The 24,254-nt window shown below is 41.1% G+C and overlaps 1 protein-coding gene across 1 annotated transcript in view; it reads right to left on the bottom strand.

Annotated features, from left to right (window-relative positions):
* Positions 1-3,375: 3,375 nt before the first annotated feature.
* The window catches only part of GRPR (gastrin releasing peptide receptor), a 103,394-nt gene continuing 82,515 nt past the window's right edge, over positions 3,376-24,254 (bottom strand). The window contains exon 3 of the mRNA XM_075263679.1: positions 3,376-3,908. Coding sequence (XP_075119780.1) covers positions 3,516-3,908 — 393 coding nt within the window. The 3' untranslated portion in view covers positions 3,376-3,515. The remainder of the gene's footprint in view (positions 3,909-24,254) is intronic.

The following is a 24,254-nucleotide window of genomic DNA, read 5'->3' as shown; positions in this document are numbered from 1 at the left end:
GGCACGTCATTATTTTGTGCCCAAAATTGATGGGTACCATTAACAAATTTGGCACATACATTTTGGGTTACTTAGCAGCACCCCTTTAATATATTCTCTTAAATCTGTTGTTAATGTCACAAACAAGACCGAGCGAGACTCCATTCTATTTGATATAGGGTACAAACACCATGCCATCAATTTTGTAATTATTCCGTCCTCTGTGCCTCATGTTCCACCGATGTCACTAGATCTTGGTGCGGTACATTTTAATTTCACCGTAACTTTCCCTCCCGGAAAGAGTACATAGTAAGCAAACCAGATTTGTTTGCTCATTTTAGAAATAGTATAACAACATTGTATCCGAAATATCTACAACATAGGTAAAGGTAACATGATATTTTTTGTAGGATTTGTTTCATTTGTATGTTTTCATAAAAAAATAACATTACATTACAGTAGAGGCAATGTACTAAGGCAGCTGTCTCACCTTCTGAGCCGTACAGTCCTGGTGGCCCAGCATGACCTCTCCTTCCAATACATGCTGGAGTTTTTTTTGGGGGGTGGGGGGTTACTTATTTTTGGCAAATCACTAAGGTAGAGGCAAGATCATTTTAGATTTTTTTTTCAATTTTTGTTTTAACTTCCTTTATGTATCATAAAATCAACCTGGCCAATAGTTATAAGATACAATAAAAGGAAGTTCTTTGTATTAGATTTGCGCCCCTCGTGCCTATTATCCCTTTACAATGATAATATGGCTTTTGTGCTTATTCACGGCCTGCCTCGGGATAGTACATTGCCTCCTGTTCAATTTCACATTCAGTCATATTTCATTTCTCAAGCTAGAGCTCAAACAATGGCTTCAGTGCCAGTAAACAATACTCTGTATAACTTAGTAACTATATGCAGAAAATAAATACTTATTAATACAGGTGTAACATCTGGAAATTGTACATACATGGAAAGGACATCATCCATCACTAGGAAAGTTCAGTATGTTGTCTAGGTTAACCCTCCAGGTAGCAATATGTTGGAAGGGGAAGGGAGTAATGGTAAAATCCAAGATCTCTGTAGGTCCATCTTGGGATTTCTGGGAGAATCAAAGTCTTGAAGGTTCATATCTCAGTAACTTAATGGACGGAAGGTCACAAAATGAAGAGGGCTTACCCATTCCCCTGCACTTTTTAAATAACTTATCTGCAGATTCCTGTACACAGTTTCTCCTCTTGACCTGTTAGCAGCATGAGTAATAGGATTATATACAAGAGATAGGCAACCTATGATGGTCCAGCTGGTGGGAAACATAATAAAAGTAAGACCTGGTTGGTATACGTATCTATAAAGAATCAGCTAAAAAAAAAGTATATACAAACAGGTGACAGCTTATCTATATACAACCTGAACAGAGCACAGCTCTAACTTATATAGGGTTTCAAAACTGAAAGGGGTTGTCCAGGAACGTTAATTTAACCCTTAAGTACTATCATGGTGTCTATCATACACCACTACCATACACATATCATTATGATAGACACCATAATAGTACTTAAGGGTTAACTTACTTCCTATGAGCATTTCTTCAAGCTGAATCTTGAAGTTCTGGGCTGGATCCCCAGGTCCCTCCTCTCCAGATTTTATGGGTAGTTACTAGGGTTGAGCCGATCCTGACTTTTCAAGATCGATTTTAAAATCCGATTTCCGATCATTTTTCATTCTAACCCGATCTCGATACCAATTCCGATACCAAGGCAAGTCAATGGGATTTTTTTATTAATCGGAGATCAGATTTTAAAAGCAATCCTATTCACTATACAGCATGGAATCTAACAATTGTTAGAATCCACGCTGTGTAGTGAATCACTAAAGTAGCCAGAGGATTTTTTTTAATCTTCTGGCTACTTAGTCCCCCCTGGTGTTCACTTACCTCCAGAGATGGCTGCTCCACTGCTCTTTGCCTCGCTGCCGGTCCAGCTGCAGTCTTCTTGTCCCTTTGCTGCCCCCTCCCTGCCAGGTTAGGAGAGTGTGGGCGGGTTAGGAGAGTGTGGGCGGGTACTGGGAGGGGAGACGTCATGTCTCCCCGACCCGTACCCGCCCACACTCTCCTAAGCCACAAGCCCTGCCTTCCTAGCTCTTTAAACACTAAGGAGGCGGGGCAGCGAGAAGACCAGCGTGGAGCGGCAGCAAGAGGCAGAAAGAGAACACACCGGGCACCGGACCAGCCATCTCTGGAGGTAAGTAGCTACTACAGATGTTTAGTTTAGTCTCCCATTAGAATGAATGGAGGCAGCCGGCATGCAGGGGGTTAAGGCTGTGTGTCGGCTGCTTCCATTCATTCCTATGGACCTGCAGCGGAGCCTTCACACTGAGTATACAGCGTATACTCAGTGTGAAGGCTAAGCAAAGCATTGTGGGAAAAGATCACCGATCTCGATCCCACCTAAAAAGATCGTGTTCGGAATTCCGATCACGATCGAGAAATTTTCTCGATCACCGATCGGAATCCGATCTTTTCCGAACACGATCACTCAACCCTAGTAGTTACCATTGCTATGGGGTTGGCTTTACTATAGTGTGCACAAGTAACTACTTCTGAAATGGGAGGAGGTAGGAGGTGAAGATTCCAAACACGTGACCTGACGCAGAACCAGCTTCAACAAATGCCTAAAGGAAATAACTTAAAGTTTAAAGAAGTTGTCCAGGATTTAAAAAGAAAAAAAATTAAAAAAATTAAAAGTAGGGAATAATGTAAAAAATTTGCATATAACTCTCCGCCCACTACTCTTGTCAAGGATTGACTTGTTGACTTGTCCTGCGCGAGACTGCTGTAGCCAATCGCTGGCCTCTCCTGAATCCTGTCCTATACTGATCTATCCTTCTATAGCTTTCCACTAGGCTCAGATATTTGGAGTGAGATCACCATCTTTAAAAAAGCAAAATCATGTTTTTAAAAAAAGATATGATACTCATGAGATGTCAATCCTAATCCTGATTATGTGTGGACATCAGTGGTTGTTTTTAGTTTTGCTACCATGTTGTATATTTTATGGAATTGGTTTTATGAGATTTTAGAGACTGAAAGCAAATTCGAGCTCGTAAGGATGGCCACATCTGTACATGCAGGCATCATTGAGGCCAATAATGTGCATGTACTGTATAGTCATGTGCACATGTACAGCATATTATTACTGAAGGATACCCAGTTGGCAGGAATCCAACACCCGGCACACCTAACAGGGTGGGGATCACTAGAGTACAGACAATGGAGAAGTGCGGGATTTAGCCAATGGATATGAGTTTATTACTATATAAACTGCGTTTGGAATTTATACCGATTAAAACCCCCCTTTATGAAATGAACATGGTGAGGATTTATTCTTGTTATTGCAATTCTGCATTGAAACATTGTAGCTGGAACATGATAAGTTGACCATACTTGTAACTTTCGGCCTCCCACAGTAACACTTGTACTATTTACAGATACTGAATAACAATCCCATCGAAGGAACACATTTACAAATGTCCAGGTGACATCTTTATACACAACCCTCATGACAGATGTGTTTGCCATTGATCAGACTGAAGCTGGCCATGGAATGGTTCGTGCTTTTTAGCGAGGTCATTCTGGTGGTACTTCTTCCCATGCTTTGAGACCTTACAATGAGTCTTGGTCTGCAGCAGAACAACTGGTTGTTGAACTGTTTCCTGAAACTCTTGCTTAGCAAGTACAGAGCAAATGGATTAACGCAGGAATTGGTAAAGGCTAATACCCTGGCGCAGATGCTGGTGATGTAGTGCAAGACGGAAGTGTCCACTTCTGAATAATGATAGGAGCGATATAAATAAATGACATGGTTGGGAAGCCAGCAGAATGCGAAGAGGCCAACAAAAACCAAGACTGTTTTTGCAAGTCGCTTGCGAGATTCGATCTGAAAAAAAAAAAAAAAAGAATAAAAATTAATGCGCTGTAAATATATATTCTTAAAATATGTAAAAAGGGGTTTGTTTTATACTGCGTTTTATGCTATTTCACAGCTTTACTCTAGGAGTGGATGACAACCTTTACACAATACACTCTTAACAATAGGATAATATGGTTACCAATTTTATCAGTTTTGATTCTCGCACCTTGAATTGCATGTTAGGTTAAATTCCGCTTCACCCTCGGCTTATACATATCTTGCTTACAACAGAGTTTCTTTGTCGATATAATGTAGTTCTCTATACCAGTTATATTAGTCATAGCAGGTACTTTACTAGGAAATAGCCTACATTTTATGGGATGTGGTTTTTATCTTCTCTAAAGCCCAGAATGAAAATTCTTTTCCTTGTACTTAAAGGGATTCTATCATTAAAAGTAAATTTTTTCTGCCTACCACGTAGAAATAGCCTTAAAAAAGGCTATTCTTCTCCTACCTTTAGATGTGTTCTCCGAGCCACCGTTCAGTATATAAACCGGTTTTCATCGGTATGCAAATGAGTTCTCTCGCAGCACTGTGGGCGGACCCCAGCGCTCAAACAGCACTGGGGGTATCCCCAATGCTGCCAGAGAACTCTCCCATGCTGCCTCCATCTTCTTTAGGAACGGGTCTTTTTCGTGTCATCTTTCGGCGGTGGTTTCAAACTTCTAGGCCTCGAGCCTAGGGCAAAGCCGACTGCGCATGCCTGCCAGCCACAAGAAAATGGCCGCTTACACAGTATTGTAAGTGGCCATTTTCTTGTGGCCGGCAGTTTTAATGATAGGATCCCTTTAAATGGATCAAAAATATAAAACTATATACATATAACAAAAAAGTCTAAAAATGTATGTTTACAGTTGAATATATATGACAGTCAGCAGGTTGTGAACCCCTGTATCACCAAATCGATTTGACTTTGGACCATCCCTAAGGATGTTTTCTAACTAGTTTCCCAGGTTTTCACCCTTTCACAGAAAACAGAGATCTGTACTATACCTTGGGGAGACAACCACATTGTTATCTCTTGGAATGGCCCTGCTGTTGGTGACAGCTGGCCTAGGACCAAGAGACACTGGTTTATGGCACCAGGGATTGGGTGATAGCTGGGCGATTGGCGAGTAGTTCAGATACCAATCAGAATTTGGAGGCAGACTGAATTTGGTCAGAAACAAGCACATAGTTAGGGCTGGCCTCACAGGCACAATTGTCAAAAACTAGCCATGTTCAGACAAATATCCATCAGACCAGAGCATGATAAGGAGTGGAAATTTTATTTTTATTGATAAAATTGCTCTTGACTTAACAAAACATCATGGGGGAGGGACCCTTAGTACATTTAGCTATGGGGTGTTAAGATATCTGTGAACACTCCTGTCCATCAGAGATATCCAGTGGGATCCTGACCTAAAGCTAAGCCTTTTTAACAGAGCTCTATCCTAATTGAGTATTCCCATTGGTGACATGGACATGCCATAGATGTCTAATACTATAGATGCAGGTCTCACATCTATCCAAAGAATGGCTGTCACCAATCAGCATCTCATGGCCACCGTGGGTGCGCAAGCGCATCTGTCTTTATTGAATTCTCTGGGAGCTCTAAAATAGCCAAGCAGGGAGACTTGAGTATTCTTGGAAGTCCCAAAGAAGTCAATAGAGAAAAATTTACATGTGTTGCCATTTCTCCTGTCACTGCGGGCACTGGAAAAATGCCCGTTCTTGAGACAAGTGCAAGTCTCAGAGATGGGACTTGTACCTATTGAAAATTTATGGTATATGGTGTGGCTGTGCCATATATGTCCAAGATGGCAATAACCATTGGTGTGTATGGAAACCATCAATGTGGGTTCCCTTCTCTCTAAGATTAATACTTAGTACTGTATATAACAGATTGTGAGCATGTACAAGCCCTCTGAGGGACGTGGTAGCGTTCAGTCGCTTTATTATACACAGTATATTTATGCTGTATATAACAGATTGTGAGCACGTATAACCCCTCTGAGGGACGTGTTAGCGTACAGTCCCTTTATTATATATAATTGTAGATTTTTTCCCTGAACTACTGTAATTTCGTATGCGTCCGCCTTAGTTTAACAGAACACGTTTAACAAGTTGATGTTAGTTACAGCGTCATCCTAGTTCTACCGATACAGAAAACCTCAATTATAGAATATTTCTTTACAATTCTCCCTACAAGCTCAGTAGTAAACGCTGTAATAAAACTCGGCTATACAATTATATATTCGCCTAAACAAACCCTATTACCATAGAGACAATGTACCAAGTGCTAGATAAGAACGTCATTATATCAGTGATATTTATTTTACATCCTATAGTATGATCGATCCTGTCTTCATGGTTTGCAGCATCTGATGAAATATATCCCACAGTAGATATTGCAATTGTCCACAGAAAAACACAATTACAATGTAAGCGAACGAGCAATAGCGTCAATCCTGAATGCAGCGCCCTATGTTCCACTTTACAATTAAACAATGTGAGCTCATTTTTTATGCCTGACGTAAAATCAGTAATTGGGGGCACGGGGAATTTTTTCACAGCTTAAGTACCCGTACACTAGTCTAACAAGCATTTGATTTAACTTGTATAGGAAAAAATAGGATACGCTGCTGAAACCGTGTATTATACGTGTATTATTCATAGAGATAGCCGGCAATTCATTACATAAAGTGCGGGAATATAATTGACTTAGAATGACATTATGGATCAGGGAAAGCTAAAGTGTATTTCTATCTGGATAATATTTATACGGGGATGCAATTAGCAAATTTTTAATTGCCATTTATTTTCTATGGGTCTGGACCATGATGCTTTACTACCTACGCTTGTATTCCAAGTGATCCAGGCTCGAAAAATCAGGCACCATCTTCTAAGAATGGCAGCTCACATGTATATAAAACCACACAGACTTCTATAGACCGGACATCTGCAACTAGAGTCTAAACAACTCAATGACAGATGTCATCTGATAGTCACTGTCACTGAGCATTTATTTTTCCAAATCTGTTCAGCTATTCCAAAGATATGTCTTTTTAGTGTTTGATGCAGATTAGAGTAGCCTAGCTAAGTAAGCAGTAACACTACATGACTTAAGATGAATTGGTTCTGTTTATTGCTCCAAGGACATGAACAACAGCTTAAAATGGCTACTCGTTTCGACACCGGGCGAGTGTCTTCTTCAGGCCAAGCAGGATGTGTCCAGCAATAGCCTTAGAACCAAATATGTTCAAGTCCTTGGAGCAATAAACAGAACCAATTCATCTTAACTAGAGATGAGTGAACAGTAAAATGTTTGAGGTTCGATATTTGTTTCGAGTAGCCCCTCAATATTCGACTACTCGAATCGAATATCGAACCCTATTATAGTCTATGGGGGAAAAATGCTCGTTTCAGGGGAAGGCAACATTCAATCAAATTATACTTACCAAGTCCACGAGTGAGGGTCGGGCTGGATCCTCCGAGAAGTCTTCTCCGTGCAGCGTCCCCGTGGCGTCTTCCGGCTCTGAATTCACTCTGCCAGGCATCAGGCCTGGGCAGAGCCGACTGCGCATGCCCGCACTACAAGCGGACATGCGCAGTCGGCTCTGCCCAGGCCTGATGCCTGGCAGAGTGAATTCAGACCCGGAAGACGCCGCGGGGAAGCTGCACGGAGAAGACTTCTAAAGGTAGGAGAAGAACCAGCGTTGATTGGCCGACTGTATAGCACTCGGCCAATCAATGCTGGTTCTGCATCCAACTTTTTCCATTTGAATAGCGAATACCTACTCGATCGAATACTAATACTACTTGCTCATCTCTAATCTTAACCACTCACATTGTTTATTTTTATTTTTAAGTTCATTACGGATTTTGCTGCCATTAGCGCTCTATCATTTCCCGTTTTTTCTATATATCCTTTCCATTTTCTTGGTCAGAGTTTTTAAAATATTGCATTATTCTCAGTCACATCCTTAAAATATCATAATATAAAAATTGCAATTCCAAAAATAAGACTCTCACTATTGTCACATAGCTCTTGCGGTGTGGAAGCTTGGAAGAAATTGTTTCCTTTTCCTGCATGTTTTATAACAATTTGCAAGAAAGTTTATGGTTGGAATGATTTCCAACAAGAATTCCAATGTAAATCTGAATTTATTTGGATAATTTTAAGGAAAAGCCAAGGATTATTTTATATAAACAAATACAGTGCTTGGGATGTCTTCCACCAAAATTCTTAGCATTATATTGCATTAACCCTGTTTTTAGTCTTTTATGAATTTCCTAGACTAGACCCTCTTTGTCTTGAATTAAAGGTGAGCAACATAAAAAAACTACACCAACTGGATGCTTGCTTCACAACCATGCAGCAACAATAAAGAATACTAAATGGTTTTCAATAGTTCTATATGAAAACTTGTTGTGACTTTTAGAACACAAAACTTTTAGAGTTTGTCACCCATGAAACATTATTATACTCTACTCAGACCACAGAGTATAATAAGTGGAAGTTCAGTGTAGGTGAGCAAACACAGCAAACACTTTTATTCACCTTGCCTCACCATCTGGCAGTCCTTCGGTGTCCTCTTGAGGCCTCCAGATGGCATCATGTGTCCTGGGGCACATTGACATCACAGTGCTGGGTCTTAGAGTTGTGACATCAATACCGAGGCCCCAGCAGAGACCCCTGGGCTTGAAGGCCTCAGCAATGGCATCAGCTGTAGGCCAGAAGATGCCTGAGGAGGATGATGGGAGACCACTGGACGCTACAAGGATGCCCAGGATAGGTGAGAAAAGGTGTTTGTTATTTCTCGTCACCTCCCCTGGGTTTCTACTTTTTATACTCTAAGGTCTGAGAAGACCCCAGAGTATAATAATAGCACTAATAGAATCCGAACAAGTTAGGCCTGAAACAAACTGGACGGCTGAACCACATGAATATTTTTTAAATGAATGTACTGAGGATCACCCATCTCATTTAATAAAACAATCAGTCGTGTACGAAATTCAATGTAGGCTTTTTATATGTGAATGAAAGTATTGGGGCAGACTTAGGGTCTGTTCACATGGCGGAAACCTTTTCCGCCATGTTGATTCTCCGTGCAGCTAGCCACGACGGGATGCTGATGCAGTGCCAAATTTATTATAATGGCTCACACTGTATAAATAATTTGCGCATCTTTAAACCATCTATTGCACCAGTAATTTGAGGCAATATTATAATATTGCATCTCAAGACACATCTCCCTTCCCACTCACTCGCAACCCTTTCCTGGTAATCACTAACATACCGCCTTGTCTAGAAAAGTACAAAATGTCTAAAATAATACATGTGGAACACACAGGGACGTCACCTGAAGGAGTGCAGTCACATCAGGGCCTACATGTCTTGAGAGACTCATAAGATGTCTCTTCTCAATATTAGAAGACCAATACTATGTACGGTACACTATCACTGTGGGACCTGGTACAGATCGAACATTGAAGCCAAGGAGCTCCCTATTACTCCTTTGGGAACATGACATGCATACAAGTTTTTTTCCCACAATTTGAGCCAATATTTTAGCACAGTTTGATCAAGAATCCTCCCTCAATAAACTCTAATGGTACCTACACCAGATCTTGGCCACATTGTGGAAAAGCTCAGTTTTTTTGTTGCCGATTTTATTTTACCAGGAATGAAGAAATATAAAAGTGCACTTACACTCCTTCCTTCTGCTAAATCCATTACTGGCTTTATTTTTTTAAAAAAAAAAAAAATCCAGTAAAATCTGCAGCAAATAATACATATCTTTGTAAATAATTTGCAAAAATTTACAATTAACAATGTTTCCAATTTCTGTTTATCTAAGTATGAAATTGTAAAAATTTCTGTGTCAAAAAATGTCCTATTTTGTTCCAATCCTCTTGGTATATGATATAATACGTATGATATCAGAGGAGTGGGCAATGGATACCACCATTATGTGTATGTTTCTTTTCTAATGTCTTACTTGCTTACTTAGCGTTGTGAATGCTGCTAAAGAGAAGATGATAATAAAATGTTTTCGATTATTCGGGGTTCCTTGCTGTCTCTAACATTAAGACCACATAGCATATATTTACGGTGTGCAGATTAAATATTGTCATCCAATAAAATGGTGCTGCAACAGCCATTATATAAGAATTTCATTAAAGGGGTATTCTTTACGAGCTTTACGAGCACTCCCATTGAAGTGAATGGGAAGTGTTTAGAAGCGCTCGCGTGTACGGCTCGGAATGAGCCGAGCGCTTACGCCGTGTGAAGGGGCCCTAAGATGAGCAATAGTAAATGTGTTTGTATGAGAGAAAAGAAACCATTTCTGAGACATCTTTAGAAGTCTTGCATAAGCATTACCTACAAGAGACACGTTCATACACATGTGTATACTCCTTAGTTGTATAACTCATAGGAATGATCAGCACTAATGATATAAACTATATATGGATGAATACAATTGCATGGGCACTTCCATAAAATTACACAGGTACGACCAATATACAAAGACGCATTGACAGACATTGGATGTATATAATCCACAACCACATGGTAAGTATATGGTAAGTATAAACGGCAAATACAGGTGTAATGAACCACATCCAGACTTCACCTTTGATGCAAAATCCATAAGATAAGCCCATGTACCCCATATAAAGAGACCCACAACAAAGATGGCCACAGCAGGAACTAATCTCAAATGCACATGCGCGTATCAATGTGCGGAAACTAAGATAACATCCAAGACTGTATGGATATCTCCGGAGAGTACCGAAAAACTTGTACTTCGTAGATATCAACAAGAAGTTACATATTTGTCCTCGGAAACGTCCGAAACCTTTATACCGTACAGTAAAATTTAACAATGATACATGTAAAGGGAGCGAATCAAAAGAGAAGAAACAGAAGGAGAACAAGACACATGTATATCATCATAGATAATAATCTGTGCTAGACAAGTAAAGGAAGGCAAATGTAAGGGTGAATTCACACTGAGTAAACGCTAGCTTATTCTGAACGTAAAACACGTTCAGAATAAGCAGCGTCTAAAGCAGCTCCATTCATTTCTATGGGAGCGGGGATACGAGCGCTCCCCATAGAAATGAATGGGCTGCTTCTTTCACTCCGTGCAGTCCCATTGAAGTGAATGGGGAGTGCCGGCGTGTACGCTCCGGCATGAGCAGAGCTTGCCGTATATGCCGGCACTCCCCATTCACTTCAATGGGACTGCACGGAGTGAAAGAAGCAGCCCATTCATTTCTATGGGGAGCGCTCGTATCCCCGCTCCCATAGAAATGAATGGAGCTGCTTTAGACGCCGCTTATTCTGAACGTGTTTTACGTTCAGAATAAGCTAGCGTTTACTCAGTGTGAATGCACCCTAAGGCTAAGAAAAGTTGAGTGCTATATACCACACACAGGTAATCGCACGTCAAAGTTTTCATGCTGCAGAAGCACTCTGGGCCGAGGAGTTACATCCGTGCACCGTTGCTGTTCTCAGGAGGGACGTGAGTGATCGCCGGCTTACTACAACCGATATATATATATATATATATATATATATATACAGTCCTATGAAAAAGTTTGGGCACCCCTATTAATCTTAATCATTTTTAGTTCTAAATATTTTGGTGTTTATAACAGCCATTTCAGTTTGATATATCTAATAACTGATGGACACAGTAATATTTCAGGATTGAAATGAGGTTTATTGTACTAACAGAAAATGTGCAATATGCATTAAACCAAAATTTGACCGGTGCAAAAGTATGGGCACCTCAACAGAAAAGTGACATTAATATTTAGTACATCCTCCTTTTGCAAAGATAACAGCCTCTAGTCGCTTCCTGTAGCTTTTAATCAGTTCCTGGATCCTGGATGAAGGGATTTTGGACAAACAATTCAAGTTCAGTTAAGTTAGATGGTCGCCGAGCATGGACAGCCCGCTTCAAATCATCCCACAGATGTTCAATGATATTCAGGTCTGGGGACTGGGATGGCCATTCCAGAACATTGTAATTGTTCCTCTGCATGAATGCCTGAGGATTTGGAGCGGTGTTTTGGATCATTGTCTTGCTGAAATATCCATCCCCGGCGTAACTTCAACTTCATCACTGATTCTTGAACATTATTCTCAAGAATCTGCTGATACTGAGTGGAATCCATGCGACTCTCAACTTTAACAAGATTCCCGGTGCCGGCATTGGCCACACAGCCACAAAGCATGATGGAACCTCCACCAAATTTTACAGTGGGTAGCATGTGTTTTTCTTGGAATGCTGTTTCTTTTTGGACGCCATGCATAACGCCTTTTTTTATAACCAAACAACTCAATTTTTGTTTCCAAAATGAAGCTGCCTTGTCCAAATGTGCTTTTTCATACCTCAGGCAACTCTATTTGTGGCGTACGTGCAGAAACGGCTTCTTTCTCATCACTCTCCCATACAGCTTCTATTTGTGCAAAGTGCGCTGTATAGTTGACCGATGCACAGTGACACCATCTGCAGCAAGATGATGCTGCAGCTCTTTGGAGGTGGTCTGTGGATTGTCCTTGACTGTTCTCACCATTCTTCTTCTCTGCCTTTCTGATATTTTTCTTGGCCTGCCACTTCTGGGCTTAACAAGAACTGTCCCTGTGGTCTTCCATTTCCTTACTATGTTCCTCACAGTGGAAACTGACAGGTTAAATCTCTGAGACAACTTTTTGTATCCTTCCCCTGAACAACTATGTTGAACAATCTTTGTTTTCAGATCATTTGAGAGTTGTTTTGAGTAGCCCATGATGCCACTCTTCAGAGGAGATTCAAATAGGAGATCAACTTGCAATTGGCCACCTTAAATACCTTTTCTTATGATTGGATACATCTGGCTATGAAGTTCAAAGCTCACTGAGGTTACAAAACCAATTTTGTGCTTCAGTAAGTCAGTAAAAAGTAGATAGGGGAATTCAAATCAATAAAATGATAAGGGTGCCCATACTTTTGCACCGGTCAAATTTTGGTTTAATGCATATTGCACATTTTCTGTTAGTACAATAAACCTCATTTCAATCCTGAAATATTACTGTGTCCATCAGTTATTAGATATATCAAACTGAAATGGCTGTTGCAAACACCAAAATATTTAGAACAAAAAATGATTAAGATTAATAGGGGTGCCCAAACTTTTTCATAGGACTGTATATATATATCTTTTTTTTTTGGCAATTGACAGTGGGCTGTATGTTTTCCCTCTCCGCCTTTCCCATGCTGTGATAATCTCACATAGCCTGTAATATTACTGTAGTACTCATGGAACATTGCTGCCCCATGAAACAGCCGTTCCGCCGGGGTGCCAAGTGTCAGACCCTTACTGGTCTTCAATTGATAATTTATGCTAAAGGATAGGTCTTTAATTGATAATCCAAAAAAATCCTTTACAGATACAACATCCCATATGTTTTCATTTTATAACAATTTGCATAGTTATAAATCATCGTTATAGACTTGTCACATGCTAATTAATGTGAAAGCCTGAAGGTGTGCAACATGATGTGGTGCTCACAAGATAACAGGCACTTCATCAATATCCCTGATTTATGTAGACGTGGATTTTGCAATCTATTCCTTCAGATTAGATATTTCAGTAAACACTTAGGACACTCCAAAGTTTCATTAACCATCCAGGTTTGTAATGAACTGGATTCGCCCCAAATCCTATCCTATCCTATCCTATCCTATCCTATCCTATTAATATTATAAATCTGAAAGTTTGTGTGTTTGTTCAGCACACAAAAACGGCTCCACAGATTTGAATGAAAGTTGGCATATAGATAGATTGTAACCTCGATTAAAACATAGGCTACTTTTTATCCCGGTAAATGACATGGCTTCATGATTGTTATGAATTTATGTTCACATACTATATTAAACTGCTCCTGCAGCTGCTTACTCCCGATTCTGATAAAGCAAAGTCTGGTATCTCTCTATGTACACACACAGATAACAACAGAAGACTCTGCGTGAGTCTTCTGTGTCCAGTTGAGTCAGAGGGAGGAGGGGAGACACAAATACAGAAAGTCATAAGCAGACTCTGGAGGAAGCATGTTAGAACACTGACTCAAGAAAACACCTTTAATACAAATTGGCAGTTTCCCAATTTTAAAAATGCTGAGGAAACAAAAATTGAATTTGTCACAAATTTCCATAAAAACAGATCTACGAAGGTAGCCAGAAGTCAAGAGATCTCTGCTCAAGCGGAGCTGAGGAGGATTCAGCAAGCTAGGCGTCAAGCGGCTCTTTAGAGCTGCTGAAACGCTGAAGCAGATGGGTCATTGACTCCAACAAAGTGCTCATTATATGGCGTCCCAGCGAGTTGCTGAAATGCCAGAACAATCACGGGCACGGCACAAGGAACAAGTTGAGCAGCAGGCCAGCTTGAGTGCTGCAGAAACGCCGGAGCAGATGGATCATCGATGCCAGCAACACACTCATTATAAGGTGGCCTAGCGAGCTGCAGAGGTGCCGCAAAATCACAGGAACGGCGCGAGGAACAAGTTCAGTGGCAGGCCAGCTTGAGAGCTGGCGAAATGCTGGAGTAGGCGGATGTATAGTTTTATGGGAAACAATTCAGAATAACCTGGTATATATCCATTGAAATATCTGCTCTTTCAATGTTACTAAGTCTAGGAGGCGGTCCTATCAGTGAATGACAGCTATCTCTGTTTGCACAGTCATAGAGATCAATCACTGATAGCTCCGCCTCCTGGACTTCTCAGCATAGAAAAAGCAGAGATTTCAATGGACAAATGACAAGTTATACAGAATCTGTTCCCACAAAACTATATATCAAATTGCTCAGCTTCTCCTGCTCTATAACATGCTGCCTACAGCTTGAAAAGTATTTTCCATGTGTCAGGTTCCCTTTAATATGTTTGGTGACCTCATGTCTGAGCATCCATTGTTAGGTGTATCACAACTATGTAACAGAGTGAAACAGCCCTTGTGTACTGAATGAGCCTGTTTCTGTAAATAAATTTGTTTTTTCATAATCTGATATTTTGTTGTTTCATCACAAGAGGTCACTGTTGCAAGACCACAAGACAAAGGGAAAAGGCTGTATGCCCCTGGAGTAGTGGCGTGGAGACCCTGTTCAGAGGAGGTGGGCTCAGAAGGAGGAGCGTGTGTGCGCCAGCCATTTTGGGCAGTGTGTGCTTTGATCTGACGTAGAAGGAAGGACTGCAGTGGCATCCTTGTGTGGAGAAGATCCTTGGAGGGCTGAAGTTACAGCAAGTGGAGCTGAAGTACCGACTTCCAGAGTTTATCCAGACACCATACTAAGGGGAAGATTGCTGTCAGAGACTTGGCTGAGAAGTGACCCTGTCAGTGAGACCACATGCTGTCTGAAGAGCCCCTCTTCCAACTGTTGCAAACAAAGGCTAAAAGGTACCCAACAGAAGTAACCGTGCATGCACCACACTGCAAGTTTGGCGCCAAATTGTTTGGGACTGAGTAAGAGCCTGTAGTTAGATAGTTAGGCATAACCAGCTACACTACTGGTGAATTATCTACTTGTCTGGTAGAAGGACTAAGACACAGAGGATTCTACAGAGTTATATCTCTCAGAAAGGGACTTCTAAGGAAGTCTGGGAGCAACATCCAGTTTAAATTCACACTGTTTGGCTTGCAAGCTAATCAACTATTATATTTGCTTGGTTTTACTTTGCTTGGGGGGAATTTAGTAGTATTGCAATAAGATTGTAAGCCTTGGTGTTATACCGCCGATGCCTGTGTCACACTCACTGAATTGTTCCTGTGTATCAGAGTAATAAAAGGTAACAGGCGGCTGTATAGGTGCAGCCTGCAGATAAGTAAAAGCTTGGAGTATATTGAAGGTCACATTAGTGGGCACCGTGCTGTATAACACCAGGGTCTCAGCTTCCGGGCTGAGTGAATATAAATATCCGGGAGTGTTCTTTTGGGTAAAGGGGGTTACTAAACTAAGTAAAATCGTGTCTTTGCTAAATTGTGTTGGACTCACTTCCTTTGTTCGTGACTTTGCTGTATCCTGGGGAGCCCACCCCGGTACACGGCTTACAACTACATTCACAGTACTGTGCCTACCATGTATCTAACTTCTGCCTAGCTGTTAACTATGTTCCTTCCCCTTTTATAAGTCCCCTATGACTCAGTTGGTCCAGGTCTGATCTGGAACTAGTCAGTGGATCCTGCTGTTTGCCAATTCGTACTGTTTGTATTAGTTTCCCACATAGTGCAGGCTCCCACTAACTGCAAGTCAAGAGGTGATATTTCCTGGTATTCAGAAGACAGACTGTATGGAAAATGGAATGACATGTGCTTAATAAACATGTACATGTCTCTCTATTTATGCAGCATGGTCATTAATATGATATATCAGTCCTTGCAAATGAATATATATACAAAAGTATTGGCACCCCTGCAATTCTGTCAGATAATACTCATTCTCTTCCAGAAAATGATTGCAATCACAAATTCTTTGGTATTATTATCTTCATTTAATTTGTCTTCAATGGAAAACCACAAAAAGAATTGTCAAAAAGCCAAATTGGATATAATTCAACACCAAACATAAAAAGGGGGTGGACAAAAGTATTGGCACTGTTTGAAAAATCATGCGATGCTTCTCTAATTTGTGTAATTAACAGCACCTGTTACTTACCTGAGGCACTTAACAGGTGGTGGCAATCACTAAATCACACTTTCAGCCAGTTGAAATGGATTAAAGTTGACTCAACCTCTGTCCTGTGTCCTTGTGTGTACCACATTGAGCATGGAGAAAAGAAAGAAGACCAAAGAACTGTCTGAGGACTTGAGAAGCAAAATTGTGAGGAAGCATAAGCAATCTCAAGGCTACAAGTCCATCTCCAAAGACCTGAATGTTCCTGTGTCTACTGTGCGCAGTGTCATCAAGAAGTTTAAAGCCCATGGCACTGTGGATTTCAACGCAAGATTGTGCGGATGGTTGATAAAGAACCTCAACTAACATCCAAACAAGTTCAAGCTGCCCTGCAGTCCGAGGGTACAACAGTGTCACCCTGTACTATCCGTCGGCGTCTGAATGAAAAGGGACTGTATGGTAGGATACCCAGGAAGACCCCACTTCTTACCCAAAGACATAAAAAGCCAGGCTGGAGTTTGCCAAAACTTACCTGAGAAAGCCAAAAATGTTTTGGAAGAATGTTCTCTGGTCAGATGAGACAAAAGTAGAGCTTTTTGGGAAAAGGCATCAACATAGAGTTTACAGGGAAAAAAAAGAGGCCTTCAAAGAATAGAACACGGTCCCTACAGTCAAACATGGCGGAGGTTCCTTGATGTTTTGGGGTTGCTTTGCTGCCTCTGGCACTGGACCGCTTGACCGTGTGCATGGCATTATGAAGTCTGAAGACTACCAACACATTGTGCAGCATAATGTAGGGCCTAGTGTGAGAAAGCTGGGTCTCCCTCAGAGGTCATGGGTCTTCCAGCAGGACAATGACCCAAAACACACTTCAGGTCAGCACTAGAAAATGGTGGTGAGAGAAAGCACTGGAGACTTGTAAAGTGGCAGCAATGAGTCCAGACCTGAATCCCATAGAACACCTGTGGGGGAGAGATCTCTTGATGGCAGTTTGGAGAAGGCCCCCTTCACATCTCAGGGACCTGGAGCAGTTTGCCAAAGAAGAATGGTCTAAAATTCCAGCAGAGCCTTGTAAGAAACTCATTGATGGTTACCGGAAGCGGTTGTTCGCAGTTATTTTGTCTAAAGGTTGTGCTACCAAGTATTAGGCTGAGGGGGCCAATACTTTTGTCCGGCCCATTTTTGGAGTTTTGTGTAAAATGATCAATGATTTGACTTTTTTTTTTCATTCTCTTTTGTGTTTTTTCATTGCAAGCAAAATAAATGAAGATATTAATACCAAAGAGTTTGTGCTTGCAATCATTTTCTGGAAGAAAACAAGTATTATCTAACAGAATTGCAGGGGTGCCAATACTTTTGGCCAACACTGTATGTAACATAATTAAAGGACTGACATGAATATTCATAATCTTTACGTTTTTTAAATTTATTCTGATTCTAAATGCAATTTCAGCCCCAATAACGTTTCAGACCACATATTGTATAATGAAAAGCTGTAATGTCTGGTAAGTAAACAGATCATTCTCTGGAGAATCCTGTAGAGGGCACCAGATGGGGCTGATCTGGTTCATAACCATCTGCAGCTTTTTCATTACTGGACTAATAACATCCTGACACTTATATTGTGCTTGTGCTTGTCTAGTGCCATAAACTACATGAAATCCATGGCACATACAAGATGTCTAGGTAGGATTTACTTATGTCTTCAGAGCGGAGCTTGAGGGTCAGCTAAATACAGGAGACCCTTCTTATAAGAACATCTGTGCGACGTACATGAAAATGTGTTATGACACCAGCGTGAAGATTTTTATCCAAGGTCTGCTTTTCTAAGGGTGTGCTCATACGTGACAGATTTTATTGCAGAAAATTTCTAGACATCTGAAACGGGTTTGTGGAGGCCAGCACATGGATTTCTGTATGTTCCTTTAAGATGAATGAAAATGATTTGCCCTAAAAGAAACAGTGCTACTCCATGGGTTGTGTCTGGAACGTCAGCTAAGCCCTCTATCATTTGGGATCTGTTCCCATTGGACTGAAACATTGCATATTTTCTGCAGCAGAAAAAAGCTGTAAGTGATAAATCTTCTCCATGTGCTGCAGTGCCCCAGCGGTCAGGAGTAATACATTTATTATATACAGACTGTCAGCCATCAACACAAATCGGAAAGAAGATTAGTGAAGCTTTTCCAGCCCTGGTGGTGTGAGTGACTGGTGGGCCCGGTCGCAACTGTAATGAACCCCCATTTTACATGGACTCTGTACAGTCAAAACAAACAACCATGGTACTAACTACATTACAAGAAATATTAGTATGCAAGAGTTGTCATAGATTGCCTCTTAACATTATAGCCCTGGCTAAATTTGACAATGACTACGAGAGCAATTTTATCAGATTTATTATTACATCGCCAGTGTCTATATCGATCTAATAGTCCTCTACTGTATGTAACTTAAAGGGTTATCATATCACCGACCCCAACTGGTCGGTGACAATGATATAGACAACGATATAGACACTGGCGATGTAATAATAAATCTGATAAAATTGCTCTCGTAGTCATTGACAAAGTGACAGCAGCTACGGCCAACAGACCTTGGTTTTATGGACTTTCCTGTATGTTTAGAGGGATGTCAGTTGTCCCATGGTCTTCAGTATCATGTCAGTCTTCCCAGGATCAACATTAAGATGTCAGTATTCCCATTGTCTGCATTATTATGCCATTCATCCAGTGGTTAGCATTATGATGTCAGTCTTCCCATGTTTCGCGTTATGATGTCCGCCTTTTGACAGTCAGCATGGTAATGTCAGTCTTCCCATGTTTTGCATTATGATGTCAGTCTTTTAATAGTCAGCATGGTGATGTCAGTCTTCCCATGGTCTCCATTGTGATGTCAGTCTTTCCATGGTCTCCAGTCTCATGTCAGTCTTCCCATGGTCTCCACTATGATGTCAGTCTTTCCATGGTCTTCATTGTGATGTCAGTCTTCCGACAGCCATCATGGTAATGTCAGTCTTCCCATGGTCTCCATTATGGTGTCAGTCTTTCCATGGTCTCCATTGTCATGTCAGTCTTCCCATGGTCTCCATTATGATGTCAGTCTTTCTATGGTCTCCATTATGATGTCAGTCTTCCCATGATCCCCATTATGATGTCTGTCTTCCCATGGTCTCCATTATGATGTCAGTCTTCCGACAGTCAGCATGGTGATGTCAGTCTTCCCATGGTCTCCATTATGATGTCAGTCTTCCGACAGTCAGCATGGTGATGTCAGTCTTCCCATGGTCTCCATTATGATGTCAGTCTTCCCACGGTCTCCATTATGATGTCAGTCTTCCCACGGTCTCCATTATGATGTCAGTCTCCCCATGGTCTCCATTATGATGTCAGTCTTCCCATGGTCTCCATTACGATGTCAGTCTTCCGACAGTCATGATGATGATTTTGATGTATTTCTATTTAGTATAACGATTCCATTATTATTGCATTGAAGCCCATTAGAAGCCTAGTAATGTGTCACTGTGTAATATGGATGACATTTCACAATTCCCAGCAGAATAGTAAAGCCATTCCAGTTTTTGCTAAGTCAGCATCTCACACACTTGTACATGATATAATAGACTTGACAACCAGAACAGTTAGCTAACACCGCCTGCCTCATCCAGTTAATTCTTTGTTCTTGTCTTATTTTGGAATCCATTACATGAAATTGGTTTATTCTTTGTTCTATACAGAACATACTGCCCTCTCTTAAGCATTCAATGGGATATACTATGTATAACGCTTTATAGTTGTTCAGAGCCCAATTCTCCCTTGGATTCCCTGGAAATGGTTTACATTTTTGTTTTTTTCTCTTTCTCATTGTTGTTCTCTTTGTTTTATTTCGATATGGGTCTTAATAATGTTATACAACCACTATATATTCCTATGTCTTAGGACAATGCCTATAAGGTGATGTATATCTCAGTTTGTACCATATATTCATTTTCTTACTATGTGGTTGCTACTACTATAGAAAGTTATTAAATTACATAATAGACTCTGTTGAGTAAAGCTAAGCTCTTATTTTTGTTTTCCATAAATCCATAGTGAAGGTACTTTACAAAACTTTATAAAATATGTTACCAAAGAAAAGTGCCTCTTTATTTACTTATTTGCCACAGATCAAATCTGTACAATAGAAGTCTATGGAGATGGAAGGGGAGGAAGAGGAGAGCTCCTCAAAAAAGAAAGACATCTGCACTATAGAGAGCCAACTTTCTTTCACAACACAGCTGAGTTATCTGGAAATAAATGACTCATTTAATGCATATCTGTCTCTCTGCTCCTCCTCTCTATAGACTTCATTGCAACCAAAACCACACAGATAAGTATAGATAGGAGTATTAGTTTAAAGGGATTCTACCACTGAAATGAATTTTTTTGGCGATTACATGTCGGAATAGCCTTTAGAAAGGCTATTTGTGTCTTACCTTTAGACTTGGTCTCTGCTTCGCCTTTCCTTAGAAATACCGTTTTTTACCGGTATGCAAATTAGTTCTCTCGCAGCAATGGGGGCAGGCCCAGCACTGAAAATGCGATGGGGGTGTCCCCACTGCTGTTCGAAAACACGCTCCAGCGAAGCCTCTATCTTTGGCTGGATCCTCCCCTTCTTTTGTTGTCTTCCTTTGCGTCACCTCCGACGCCTGCGCAGTTGGCTCTGCCAGTGAGACACCAGCAGAGCCGAGTGCGCATGCTGGCCGGCAGCCATTTTTGGGAGGCTGCTCTTGCTCTTGTAGTTCAATACAGGACCCAGCCAAAAATACAGGCGTCGCTGGAGCGTGTTTTCGAGCAGCAGTGGGGACTCTACATCAGAGCCGAGGGTGCGCTTGAACCCTTGTGCACACTCTGCTTCATCAAGCTAATAGAATGCATTGGCCAGCGCTGATTGAAGCAGAGCTGAATCTGTGTGCTTAGCTCAACTACTCCACCGGTGTAGTTGAGCTAAAAACACACATTCAGCACTGCTTCATCACGCCAATAGAATGCATTGGCCAGCACTGATTGGCCAGAGTACGGAATTCGGCCAATCAGCGCTGGCTCTGCTGGAGGAGGCGGAGTCTAAGGTCGGACCTGAATGGAGACTGGTGTGGAGCGATCTTAGACTCCGCCTCCTCCAGCAGAGCCAGCACTGATTGGTCGAGTTCCGTACTCTGTCCAATCAGCGCTGGCCAATGCATTCTATTAGCCCGATGAAGTAGAGCTGAATGTGTGTGCTTAGCACACACATTCAGCTCTACTTCATCGGGCTAATAGAATTCATTGGCCAATCAGCGCTGGCCAATGCATTCTATTAGCGTGAACTGAGTTTGCACAGGGGTTCTAGTGCACCCTCGGCTCTGCTACATCAGATTGCTACATCTGATGTAGCAGTGCCGAGTGTGCATCAGATGTGTAGTTGAGCAAAACTGACTCAGCACTGCTAAGTCTCTGCATTCGCATAGGAATGCATTGGCCAGCCTTCGGCCAATCAGCGCTGGCTCTGCCGGAGGAGGCGGAGTCTAAGGTCGGACCTGAATGGAGACTGGTGTGGAGCGATCTTAGACTCCGCCTCCTCCAGCAGAGCCAGCGCTGATTGGTCGAGTTCCGTACTCTGGCCAATCAGCACTGGCCAATGCATTTCTATGGGGAAAAGTTAGCTTGCGAAAATCGCAAACTGACAGGGATTTCCATGAAATAAAGTGACTTTTATGCCCCCAGACATGCTTCCCCTGCTGTCCCAGTGTCATTCCAGGGTGTTGGTATCATTTCCTGGGGTGTCATAGTGGACTTGGTGACCCTCCAGACACGAATTTGGGTTTCCCCCTTAACGAGTTTATGTTCCCCATAGACTATAATGGGGTTCGAAACCCATTCGAACACTCGAACAGTGAGCGGCTGTTCGAATCGAATTTCGAACCTCGAACATTTTAGTGTTCGCTCATCTCTAGTAGAATCCCTTTAAAAGGATTGTATTGCCATTCTTCATTCATAAGAGAAAGATAATTAAATGTAGGTAAAGACAACTCATTAAGGTCTATGGAAGAGTTTTCAAGGCATGATCTGTACAAGGAGGGAGAGTAGACAATCTTCGACATCATATATAGTCACTAATGGATGCAATGATTTGAGTTATGTGATGTCAGTTATAGAGGTGTTATCTTTCTTTGTAAACCGATCTGTCTCGTATATGTTTTAAATTAGTTGAATGCGCAAGGAAAGCCCTTACAGAATTAGCAATTGTCATTCTATTATTAGTGGCTTCAGGTAAAATTTCAGTACTATTCTTTAAAATATAGATAGCGATAAGGAAAATGTATGAAAAAAATTTCAAGTTAGTAACTTAGTAAGTCTGTTTAACATAAAACTTGGTTTCAAAGGTACATCATTTTTTGGCGACACATTCCCTTGAGCACTTTTCTTTAGTAAAGTATATTGCAAAGTTTGTCGTGTTCACCTTCGCTATCGATTTCGGAAAAATAAATAGAAGTTTACCAACAGTTTAATAAAATTTCCTACTTGATTGACAATTCCGTATCAAATGTTTGATCTTCTGAAGCTGTGACTTTCAGGTCCTCTTCAGCGCTGGCTCTTCTTCACTTTCAGCTATAAAACAACTTCTTTGGCTCCTTGAGACTGCCCTGTCTCACCTTCTGTGATTGAATGACTCTTATGAGCGCTATAATATGTGTCTGTCAAGTAAAGCGTGGGCATAATCAGTCTATGTAAAATTTTTAGGACCTGACGAACATGTCAGAGAAGGAAGGATTGATGCTAATATTCAACAGTGCTATTAACCCTTTATAAATCACAGACCTATACTCCCTACTATGCCACGAGGAAGGAATGGCGTACGTTCTGAAACGCGTAGCCACATGATGCTGTAATATCTTTTACCTGCTCTGCATTATGATCATGTAATCGTTTTATGGAAGAAAAATAAAAGCTACTTTTTAACTACTTCACCTGGTCGACGCTGGATCTTTCTGTCTTTATCAGTGCGCCCTACGTATACGTGCTGGTTAACCTATTAGGATCGTCTACTTCCTATGTATCCATATTTACAACTTCATGTGAATTATTACAAGATTAGTTCTTAGGTGTATGACAACCTTAATAAATCCTTGGCTGTAGGAGGAAAATGAAACTTAGAACAAAATCACTGGAAACGCCACGCAGGGAAGTGACAGCTATGAGATTTATCTGAATGAAAAATTACTATATATTATACTGAGGGTTGATTAGCTTTTTAGCTTTTCATATACTATAGTAGGACATGAGAATACAATAAATTGTAGGTCCTTGTCTTGCCTGCAGGATCAATTTACATTTTCAAGAAGGCAACAAAAAATGTATCTACAGTAATTCAGTGGTTAAATTCCCTTCCTTTCTTTCTATCCCAAATGATTGACTGCAAACAGGGTTGCACTTTTAAAGGGGCTCTAACATTAGATTTTAGGGTTTTGAGATAAAGATATGCCTGAATAGCCTTTATAAGGGCTATTCATGAGCTGCTAGTCATTTTTAAAAAGACCCCCTCCCCCCAGTTTTTGTTAATTACCCTTGAAATGGATATGCAAATCAGTCTCTCCATGCACGGTGGGCGTTCCGTGCACCCGCAAGCATCATACCTTATGGACGCCTACCGCTCTTG

This window comes from Leptodactylus fuscus, chromosome 2, assembly GCF_031893055.1.
Source record: "Leptodactylus fuscus isolate aLepFus1 chromosome 2, aLepFus1.hap2, whole genome shotgun sequence".
NCBI classification, from domain to species: Eukaryota; Metazoa; Chordata; class Amphibia; order Anura; family Leptodactylidae; genus Leptodactylus; species Leptodactylus fuscus.
The sequence above is the reverse complement of the archived record's forward strand: the minus strand, read 5'-3'. Positions and strand labels throughout refer to the sequence as shown.